Source organism: Rhagoletis zephyria, unplaced genomic scaffold (assembly GCF_001687245.7).
Source record: "Rhagoletis zephyria isolate East Lansing unplaced genomic scaffold, Rhagoletis_zephyria_1.1 Rzeph_scaffold_00374, whole genome shotgun sequence".
Lineage (NCBI taxonomy): Eukaryota > Metazoa > Arthropoda > Insecta > Diptera > Tephritidae > Rhagoletis > Rhagoletis zephyria.
In genome coordinates, this window is record NW_016157458.1 from 233,776 (window position 1) to 245,683 (window position 11,908).

Sequence of the window (11,908 nt, forward strand, 5' to 3'; positions counted from 1 at the left end):
CTAGGAGGAACTCCGAGAGACTCTTTGAACTTAGCCGGGAGAGTCTTACTGTGGCTTTCCCTAGGTTCTTGGGGCCGGACCTTCGTTTTTTGGGCTGGTAGAGGAAACTGTTGAGCATGTGACTTCCCGGGTATCATTAATGATTTTCTTCTCCATCAAAAATTTGGAATATGGCATTTTCAACAGAGCTTAATTTCTTAAATATTTAGCCTAATGTCGGATGCGATTATAGTTAATTAGGGTTTAGCACAACATATATTTTTAGGACGGAGTGCGAGTATACCGACGTAATAATAGTACTATTTAATACCACTTATGTATGCTCACTGGGTTACGTATACGCACTGGCAGTTGTTGAATATACGAGTACACATCCATACACACACATATATATGTGTATGGCTTTAGTAATGTGTCGATATATAAGCGCATATCTACGATGTTAAAGTGGTGAAACTCCAAAATTAATTGAATTCTTTCAATGATTTGAATTACTCGTATGTACTATTATAAATTGAATTTAGTTTTTACTTCACATACACTACAATTAATGCAGCATGAACGAGTAATCAGTTAAATTAATTTTGAATAAATATACTTTTAAATTTTATTTACAGCTAAAGTTTATTTTACCTTCTTTTTTTATTCATTCCATCACTTTCCTGTTTGCTTGCACTTGCTTTTTAATATCCTTTTCCTTTAGTGGAAATAACTTCGAATACTTAATTAAAAGTAAGTGCCTGTTTGTAAAACTAACAACAAATTCGTAAAATATATTGCGAAAGCAGCATAAAACTTCCAAGCTTTCAAAAATATGCATTCAAAGTAGAACATAAGCAATTCTGGAAATGGCACGAAATGAGTGAAATGGCTGAGAATGCCAGAGGAAACGAAATACTAAATACCAAGTAATTGGGGGTGAGTTGAACCACAAGCCAGCCAGTTCTTTCGGCTGCTCACTTCGACTTTATTGCTTTGCTGCATTTTGTTAATTTGATATTGAAATTTTGCAACTCTTTGCAGAAGTCTTAATTACATTGAGTATTGAATTTTAACAAAAATCTAGTTGAAATTATCTAAATTTTATTTGTGTTAACGCGAAAACGAAACCTTTTGTAGGGCGAAATTAATAAGTTGTTTGATTCTCTTTTATAAGGCTTTTATATTCAATATCTATTATAATTACTGATACTGTTTGTATAGAATAATGTAGGATTGGGTACTATATTTCGAAAAATAGATATTCGTAGGAAAAACTTAATTAGTTGAACAGTTGGATTTAATTGTGTAATTTGTATTAGGGCCCGCACACTCTTGAGCATTTCTATACCCGAGTTCTCAACACAATCTCGGGTATCGCCATACTCACGAACAATTTCGAGTAGTTATCGAGACATACGTATGTAAGAGCATATGGGTAATTCTCAATTAGTTCGAACTTTCGTATGACTCGACAGTTTTTAATGGGACACATAATTTTCGCTGTTTTTTTAACAAAAATCAGGTTACATATATATTATAATTCAGAAATAACATTGGGAAATTTTCACAAATAAAAGTGTGACGATCCTTTTATTATTTTTTATACCCGAGGCCAGTTGTACACAAGGGTATATTAATTTTGTTCACATAACAGTTGTTTGTAACAGCCAAAACGAATCGAGATAGATATTGACAAATTTATACATAAATGCTTAGAATGGATAGAGAAATCGATTAAGCCATGTCTGTCTGTCCGTCCGTCTGTCCGTCTGTCCGTCCGTTCGTGTACACGATAACTAGCGCAAAAATTGAGATATCTCGACGAAATTTGGTATGTAGGTTACCGTTAATCTAAGGTAGGTTGCTATTGAAAATATAACGGTAATTTCCAGAGATACGAAAACTGCGATATTTTAGTAACTACTGAAGATAATTCACTCAAAATTGATATTTACTATAATTTTGAGACGAAAAAAAAGAATATTAGAAATTTTGGAAAATGGGTGTAGCCACGCCCACTTATGGTTACATGTGTATATCTTGGTAACCGCTGCACCAATTTTTTCTAAACTTGTCACAGTTATTGGCCTTAATACAGCCTACTAAATGGCAGAAAATTTAAAAAAATCGGACAATAACCACGCCTACCTCCCATATAACGGCAATTTTCAGAAATACCAAAACTGCGATATTTTAGCAACCGCTGAAGATAATTCACTCAAAATTGATATTTACAATAATTTTGAGACAAAAAATAAAAGTATTATAAATTTTTGGAAAATGGGCTTAGCCACGCCCACTTATGGTTACATGTGTATAACTTGGTAACCGCTCCACCACTTTGCTCCAAACTTGGCAGAGTTGTTGGGCCTCGGTACAGCATACCAAATGACAAAAATTTTTTAAATCGGACAATAACCACGCCCACATCCCATATAACGGTAATTTAGAGAAACACAAAATATTCGATAAATTAGTAAATTTTAAAGCTAATTTATTCAAAATCGACGCTTGCAACAATTCTTTAGCAAGAAATACGTTTGTGATAAAATTTTGGAAAATGGGTGGGGCACCGCCAACTTATGATCACATATATGTATCTCGGTAACCGTTCTACCAATTTGTACTAAACTCGGTATGGTTATTGTGCTTGCCACATAAAAGCAAAACGTTGACAATTATTGAAATCGGACTAAAATTGAGGCCGCTTTTCATATGACGGTAAATTTTAGAAATGCTCGAAACTTCAATATTTCGAAATTTAAGGAAGCTAATTTACTCAAAATTGATACACCCGGCTTACCAATNCTTAATACAGCCTACTAAATGGCAGAAAATTTAAAAAAATCGGACAATAACCACGCCTACCTCCCATATAACGGCAATTTTCAGAAATACCAAAACTGCGATATTTTAGCAACCACTGAAGATAATTCACTCAAAATTGATATTTACTATAATTTTGAGACGAAAAATAAGAATATTATAAATTTTGGAAAATGGGCGTAGCCACGCCCACTTATGGATACATGTGTATATCTTGGTAACCGCTGCACGAATTTCTTCCAAACTTTTCACAGTTATTGGCCTTGATACAGCANAATTTTTTCTAAACTTGTCACAGTTATTGGCCTTAATACAGCCTACTAAATGGCAGAAAATTTAAAAAAATCGGACAATAACCACGCCTACCTCCCATATAACGGCAATTTTCAGAAATACCAAAACTGCGATATTTTAGCAACCGCTGAAGATAATTCACTCAAAATTGATATTTACAATAATTTTGAGACAAAAAATAAAAGTATTATAAATTTTTGGAAAATGGGCTTAGCCACGCCCACTTATGGTTACATGTGTATAACTTGGTAACCGCTCCACCACTTTGCTCCAAACTTGGCAGAGTTGTTGGGCCTCGGTACAGCATACCAAATGACAAAAATTTTTTAAATCGGACAATAACCACGCCCACATCCCATATAACGGTAATTTAGAGAAACACAAAATATTCGATAAATTAGTAAATTTTAAAGCTAATTTATTCAAAATCGACGCTTGCAACAATTCTTTAGCAAGAAATACGTTTGTGATAAAATTTTGGAAAATGGGTGGGGCACCGCCAACTTATGATCACATATATGTATCTCGGTAACCGTTCTACCAATTTGTACTAAACTCGGTATGGTTATTGTGCTTGCCACATAAAAGCAAAACGTTGACAATTATTGAAATCGGACTAAAATTGAGGCCGCTTTTCATATGACGGTAAATTTTAGAAATGCTCGAAACTTCAATATTTCGAAATTTAAGGAAGCTAATTTACTCAAAATTGATACACCCGGCTTACCAATTAGCGGTAGCTTTCGGAAAGGTGAAAAACATATATTTAATATTTGCGCCGGGTATTTAATGTTCGGCTCCGCCCGAACTTAGACTTTCTTACTTGTTATTTTTACGTTGGTGCGTCGATTGCTCGTGTTTCAGTTTATAATGAACTGGTAGTATTTGGAGAGGAGAATCGAATGCAGCCCGTTGAAAGTACATATGTGCTTGTGAGAGAAAAGAAGTTATGAAGAGTCAAGTGGTGGCTTTTATAACTAGTATACTGTAGCTGGTGCGTTCCTAAAACTGTTATCGGACACCAGTTATAATGTTCTGAAGCATAAAAGGAATCAACCTAGTCGTGGTAGGCTTAATCTTTGCAGAAAGTCTGAAGTTTGGATTTATATCGTGTTTGTTTAGTAATCAGCTATACTTTAATAAAAAAAACATAATAAACATTAAATAAAATACAGAAAAATAGCCAAAACTTACCAAAATGTCGCGTTCCAGTTTTTATTTGGTTCACTGTATGTGTTTCTCGGTAACCGATTTATCAGTTTGTACCAAACTCAGTACAGCAATCGAACTAAAATTACGCCCGCTTTCTATTTCCAAAAAAACGCGTAAAAAACGTTAAAAACGTATGGCGTGTTCCTTTGAAATGTTGCACCATGTTGGACGTTCTAGTTGCTAAAGGAACGTATACTAAAAATTTCAGACATGTGAAAAAAGTTTTTTTTTTTAACATTAAAAATATAATTCCTAAACTTTGTGCAAAGCTCACGAAAATTCTGCAAGTTTTCATGAAAATTTTCACTTTTTAGTCAGCTTTTTTAGAATTTTTTTGAGTATGCAGCTTTGTAGCCCAATCAATTTTATTATAATAAAGTGCAAGTTTTAAGTAGCTGGGAACTACCGTTGATTTTTGAAGTATCTTCTATACACAAAATTTTTTCTCGAAAATACTTTATATGGGAAAAAATGCAAAACACCTTTTTATAGTATTTAATGTGCTGCAAAACTGCATACTCAAAAAAAAATTATGTAAAAAATCTGATTAAAAAGTTAAAATTTACTGAATTTTCGCGACTCTATCACATAGTTTAGGAATTGAATGAACCATATTTTTGTACAAAATTGGCAGAAAAATATTAGAATAAAAATTGCTCTATATGGTTGGAAAATACAGATCTCAATGGAAAGGAACATGCACATGGTTAATAATCTGGAGAGCAACAACGAGTATTGCGCTTGAAAGAAATTCAACTGTTCAGGCTTTAAATACCCTAAATTAAATACGATGCCTTAAATTGAGTATAACGACTTTTTCGATACACGAGAATCTCGTGAGAAAGCGATCCTCCTAAGAAAGCGATCCTCGCGAGAAACTGCTTCTCGAAAAATCTCGGGAAATCGAAGGCTCTAGTTTGTATTGACGTGCTTTGTCAAAATGGACACATTTTCCGACTCGACACCAATTGGCAAAGCTTTTTTGGTCTCTTCCAAAACCGACAAACGGTAGTATTGGGTTAAAAAAGACTTCAGCAGCCTGATAGCTTTTAAGCTTCCTTCAATGGGCATCCTGTTCAGATATAAATTTTGGAAACGACTGTTAAGATTTGTATCTCTCATACAAAATTTAAGTAACTTCAGTCTAGGCAGTGATTTTTTTGGACACGAGTAATCTCAATATCCGTGACCTGGTCATCTACGTTACACTCCAATTGTGTTCTATACTGTCCGTCAACTTGACAGAAAAGTATTTACTGGTAACAGTGAGGTATACCCAAAGAAACGAATGTTAATATGTAGTTTTTACACTTTTTTTGCTGAGTACCAAGCGTTTTCTAGGCGAACGAGAATAACTGTGAGTCCCATGTGGTACTGCAAAGGACGCTAACTCTAAGTGTGTCCCAATGGGTATTGCCGCCTAACCTTATCCACCTAATATTTTCCGCTAGGCTCATAACCCAAAATAATTTTGAAATGAAAAGGATTTCCAATCTCTTAGAATATATGGTCTTATCAACCCACTTATACTTATGTCTATACCTCTTTAGTTTGATACACATATTGAAATATTTAATTTATCTAATCAATTAAATCCAATTAAATATTTTCCACTATAATCCTTCTTAAACCGCTTTTTTTTATGACAGGAATATTGCAATATTTACTATATCTTATCAACTTACTTAAACTACAATTTTCAAACAGGTGGCAACTCCATAATTTTTTCCCCTATATTTTAAGTTGGACTCTTAGCATTGTTTAGGTGAGCACTGCATTCGATTCCATGAATTAGTTTTCGAGTAATGCGCGTACAAACATACAGACAGACAAAAAATTCTAGAAATTCTGTTGATCTAATAAAGTCCCCCGATATGAATTTTTCTTTAATATCTATAATGCATAGACATCGGTCTGTTACAATTTAATTATATGTATAGATCGTCACAAAAAAAAAACGAATAAAGGCGCGGGCTAGAAAAAATACGCATAAAAAAACATCCGCGAAGAAAGACTCTTATTTTCGCTGTCAACATATGTTTGCGGGTGTAACAGTATATAAATTCCCCAAAGAAATTTTGGGGAATAATGCTGAAGTGGGAGTCCTTGGCCAGGTATAAATCTATGTTTACGCGTCTTTCTTCGTCGAAGCTTTTCTTAGGCGTCTTTTTTCGTAAATTAAACTAAATTTTTTAAGCGTCTTTTTTCGCCGTCAAAACACTAGCTCGCTTTTATTTGCGTCTGGTAACGAGATGTACACAAAATCCGAAAATCCAGAGGATGGTTATGCGGAATCAAGTTCATCATTAATTTTCCTAGATAACGACTACCCAAAAATTTTGCTTCATGCACCAAAATTATGCAAAGGCAAAGCAAAGGTATCCTTTGGTACATAATAGAAAACTTGCTTCAAATGAAATTTAATACATAGATACGACACAAAAAGAAAAAAAACTATCACAACCAAAAGTAGATTATTGTCACAAATTATTAATGCAAATAAGATTTGTTTTCCCTTTCATTGTAATTTTTCACTTTTCCTACAGAAAGTTTTTCTACTTAAAAGTCACAGATTATACAGCGAAAGATTTTTTTTTTAACAGAAAGAAATAATATGCATATACATATATAACATTTTTTAAACCACAAATGATTGATAATAGTAACGCTTATTTTCAGATGTAGGCCGTTTTTAACGATTTTTTTCAATAATTTTTGTTTTCAAAATTACAATTACTCGCAAATGTTAGTTATAGTATTTCACTACTCATTAGTTAATTACATTTACGGCTAAGTTTTTTATAAAAAAATAATCTTATGGCAGATAGTTAATTTGCTGTCCTACATAAAAACCATCATTTAGCTGAACTTACTCATTTTACACAGAAAGCTCTATCCAAATACTAATATTTAATTCACTAACAGTAAATAGCGTCTCACTTAGTTAATTATTATATCTAACATTGTTACTTACTGATATACTATTCGCAACATACTTACATCATACATATATGCCTACAAACATACACACATGCATACGCTGTCCATTTTGGTTTACAAAAGTCTCATTAGCTCTATATTGCTCACCCTGTTTTATCCCTGTTACTAACTGTTTAATGGTCTGTAAGTCGGTCGGTCACTCACCTTCACTGATTTGCCCGTGTCCTCCGGCAGCACCATTAGTGGCTATCTGCCTATATACATATGTATAAGCGAACACTGCCTACTGCTTCCACCACCTCCTCCTCCATGCCCTTTTGAAAATTCAGCAAATTTAAACCAATTCCGTTTCCATTTCCGTCACAACCTGCACAGCTTCCACCATGGTCGTGGTTGCCACCGTCACCGAATCTCACGGAACGTATGTCGTCGTCAGCGATGCAGCATCTGCACTGGATACACAGCACACCAACGCCGAAGCGGTGCGTTTTGGTCAAATCGCAGACACTTGTTCGATTTCGGCCGACGAGCGGCCCGAATTCATCATCACCACATTTTTCGCCGCATAATCAGTTACGAAGCGGTCGCTATTTCGCGGATGTATATTGCCAACTTCTTGTCGACAACACCATGGATTTCGTGTGGTGAGTATGCGTTTGAAAGCATCACGAAATTCCTTGTTGAAAATTGAGTAAATTATTGGATTGAAAGCTGAGTTGGAGTAGCCTAGCCATGAGAGTATTTTGAAGGTTTGACCACCGATGCAGGTCTTGCAGAAGGCGGCTACGATGTTGACACAGAAGAATGGTACCCAACAGATGAGGAAGACACCCATAATGACGCCCACTGTTACGGCAGCCTTATGATCGGACACATGGTAGGGCGAACTGTGATGCAGGTTACGTACTTTGAACATTTTCGGTTGATTTTTGTTGCGTCGTATACTTTTGTAGCGTTGCTTTTCGGCAACTTCGCCGGGGCGTGTGACCGCCTTAATCGATTTAACATGCTTCTGAGCGTAGCAGTAAAGTCTGAAATAAAGGAAGATTTAAGATATATTAATTAAACCTATGACGATCGTATATTATTTTGAAAGAAAATATGTATGGATATTTAGTTATGCATCCATGGTTATATATATAGTATACTTATATCGACGGCTTATATTCAATACACTCAATTTAAAACTTTCAGAAAAATTAATCGACCATGTTAAATTTATCCGCATAAATCACTTGTTAGTAGAGTTAACTATTGGGATTGCAAAGTTAGAATTAACATATTTAAGTGGTCGTTATTATGTAAGTACCGATGGATTCTAACATCAGAACCTAGTCTATGTGAAAAGTGCATATAGAAGGAATTGGACATAAACCCTCGATATGTACTGTCGCCATCAGTACAAAAGTCACTTTTCGACATATCTTACTATAAAGGTTCTGGTAAACGATGAGAATAATTCTCATGAGAATAGTAATTCACTCTTATGAGAATGGATACATACTTTCATCGTGGAGTAAACATCTATTCTCATTACTAATTAGGCGGGGAGGATGAGAGTGAATTCCCTTTTTCATGAGAATCATTCTCATCGTTTACCAGAACCTTAACACAACTGTATAAAAGTAGCATCTTTACATTGAAAATTTCTTTAGCAGAATGTAGGGAATATAATAGAATACATTTGGACCATTTTTAGAATTTTTGTCTGTCTATTTGTATGTTTGAACTGCTAATCGCCGGAACTACTAGAAGGATTTTCATGGGGCTTTGACTGGTTACTAGAGAGTAACCTCGGACATAACATAATGTATAAAAAAGGGGACTCTGAAAAGGGGCGTGGCACATCCCATAGGTGTAAATCAGCTACAACTGCGGAACCATAAGTTGCATGAGAGTGTATTTGGTGTGTAGACATTACCAAAGTAGGTGTTCATAATAATCTGAAAGGGGTGAGTGTTTACCAGTGTTCGAGTCACCTCCCGTGGACGTGGTATATTTAGAGAACCGTAACTTGAAACCATTGCTAAACGGAATGACCTTTTGTAAACTAAAGAGGGATGAGAGTTGACAACTCCCATATTCGGCATACGTTCAGAGAACCATAAGCTTGGATTAAGTCAGTTAAAAACTGGAGCACTTTATATTATTTTTTCGCTACCTTGAACCACCCAACATTAATAATGGAACAAGATCAGTGTTGCCACTGCCTTAGCCTTTAAAGTATTCACAAAAGTCGAAAACTCTATCCAAATGTATCCACCGAAAAGATCGGACATTTTTACACAGTGCATCTATGTAAAACAAACGCGGCCCCATAACAAACTTATTTACAAGTAGTCAGTACTTTCCCATCCTTAGACAGGGATTTAAGAAACAAAGGCCCGTAGTTATAGTCAAAATTAAGTCGACTTTAAAGTTATTTGCAGCTTTTTGACATAATTTTCAAGGGTATTTCTGTGAAAAAAGCTGCGAATAACTTTTGTGTCGACTTAATTTGTACTATACCTAAACGCCTATTTTCCTAGACCTATTTCTTGGAATGGGAAATTACTGACTACAACTACATACGGGCCAAAGTTTCCGCATGTTCGATGTTTGTTATTCGTTTAGATTCCCACAAATAATACATGCAAAAAATGTTTCCCAGTCAATCAATATAATACTAATTTAAACTAATTCTGACCTGTTACATTTAGTTCAGTAAATTGTTATTTCCTGTTATTATGGTTACAGTATTTTTCTATAAAACTGTTGGATTGGGAACTATCTATGAAATTAAAAGAATTCTCAAAAACTTGTATTTGTCTGTTGTCAAGAATAAGGGAAAATTTCTTGCTTGGAGGGTGAGCAGCCAACTGTTAAAAAAATGCTATAATCGCTCGTATAAAAATAAAAAAAAAAAAACTTTCCTTCAACTTACTAATACTTATGGGAAAAGGTGTCTAAATTTACAGTGAGGAAAAACACGAAGTATCCACCAAAATTTAAGGCGAAAATGTATCCAATTGGATACATATGTATCAAAACGGCAACACTGAGCAAGATTGGTAGTAAAATATGTAGTAGTATAAGTAGGAATGATGGCCAATATAATTGAAGCAAAAATTTTTATTGTATGCGATAAAGGAGAAGATGTGTTTCTGTTAGGAGTCCCATTTATTCCCACAGACCTTACATTTGTATTTAAAAGCCTTCAGTACTTTCTGAGGCTTTGCTTTGACATGCTGGGTTTCAACTGGAAAACCGCTGCTGTACCCACAGTCAGTTATATGTCGGATGCTCACGGGTGGGATGTCCGAATAGATTGTGTGCATCTACACCTCAACATAAAAGTAAAAAAAGCTCGTGCCTCCTTAAATTTATGATACACTGACTTTAGCAAAAAATGATGCCGACAGATGGGATACATTAAGAATCCGTCTATATTGTACGATCTGGCTTAACGGAAATTAACATTTTGATAAGAACTGATTCTGGAAAAAAATTGCCGTAGTGATGTGCTGAGTCGATACTTTTAGGTATTGATCGACACTCGGTACCGATTTAAAAGGTATCCAATACTTTCGATACTCGGTACTGAAATATTTATGCTTCCAATAAGAACGCATAAAGGCCAAAAAGAGAAGCGGTTCAGGGGAGCCTAGCCTATTAAAATCCGAGTGAAACCTTTTTTTTGGTAGATGAATCGGACGCTGTTATCTTTGTAGGCCTGAAAAATTGTGAAAAATATTCGTAGTCGAAATAAAATCTATGTAGATCTTCTATTGGGCACCGAAAAGTAAGTATTAGGTACCGAAATCTTTCTGAAGTGTTGGGTACCGGCAGATGGCGCTGGAATCAAGATAGTTAGATACCCCCTACGAATTTACTTTTACATGACTTAATAAAGGATGGCGTTAAGTAGGCCTACAAAGAAGCGCAAAACTGTTTAAGCGCCCCAGATATCGTAGGTGTATCAACAGGTCATGGGTGTATCAAACAAAGGTAGACGAATTAGAAAGAACACGGTAGGAATATCAAGAACCCCGTTTGAACGAGAAAACTCTTAGGTCCTGTGGGACAGCAAACCTTGCAGATATGCCACTGCTCATAGCATCGAAAGATATTAGTACATATACCATATGTATATGGCGTAATTATTATTGGCCAATTAGTAAGGAAGGTTCTGCTCTTCAGTTGTTTCAACCTAAACTAATAATTTTTACTTTACAACCCGTTTCTGAACACCCTCTGCTTTGAGCTGATAACCTTTTTTGCTAGTTGGAGCGAAGAAGTAAAGATTTTATTTTCTTTCCATCATTTATATGCGTTCGCTTTATGCACTTATATGCATTAGGGTGGCCCTTAAAAAACCAAATGAACGATGCCTTTCAGTCTCATCCCCTGAATCGGTACCACCAACACTGATATCATATAAAGTTTGGTCGCGTTTGCAGACGGTTTAGGGGCAAAGTACAGATTCCTTTAAATTAAAATAATTTTTTTGTCATCCTAACTATACCCAAAATCGATGATGTGCGACACGCTTTAACCGACTTCAATCGGCACAGAAATTTATATGTGATATCTTCGACTATGATAGTAACGATTTAATTTTAATTTTTTGAGCCTCCGTAGAGGAAATTGAATTTGTATATAGCTCTGTGCATGC

At 35.2% G+C, this 11,908-nt stretch overlaps 1 protein-coding gene across 1 annotated transcript in view; it reads right to left on the bottom strand.

Annotated features, from left to right (window-relative positions):
* Positions 1–7,747: 7,747 nt before the first annotated feature.
* LOC108359325 (dopamine receptor 1-like) overlaps positions 7,748–11,908 on the bottom strand; it is a 24,118-nt gene continuing 19,957 nt past the window's right edge. The window contains exon 3 of the mRNA XM_017611147.1: positions 7,748–8,285. Within this exon, the coding sequence (XP_017466636.1) occupies positions 7,748–8,285 (538 nt within the window). The remainder of the gene's footprint in view (positions 8,286–11,908) is intronic.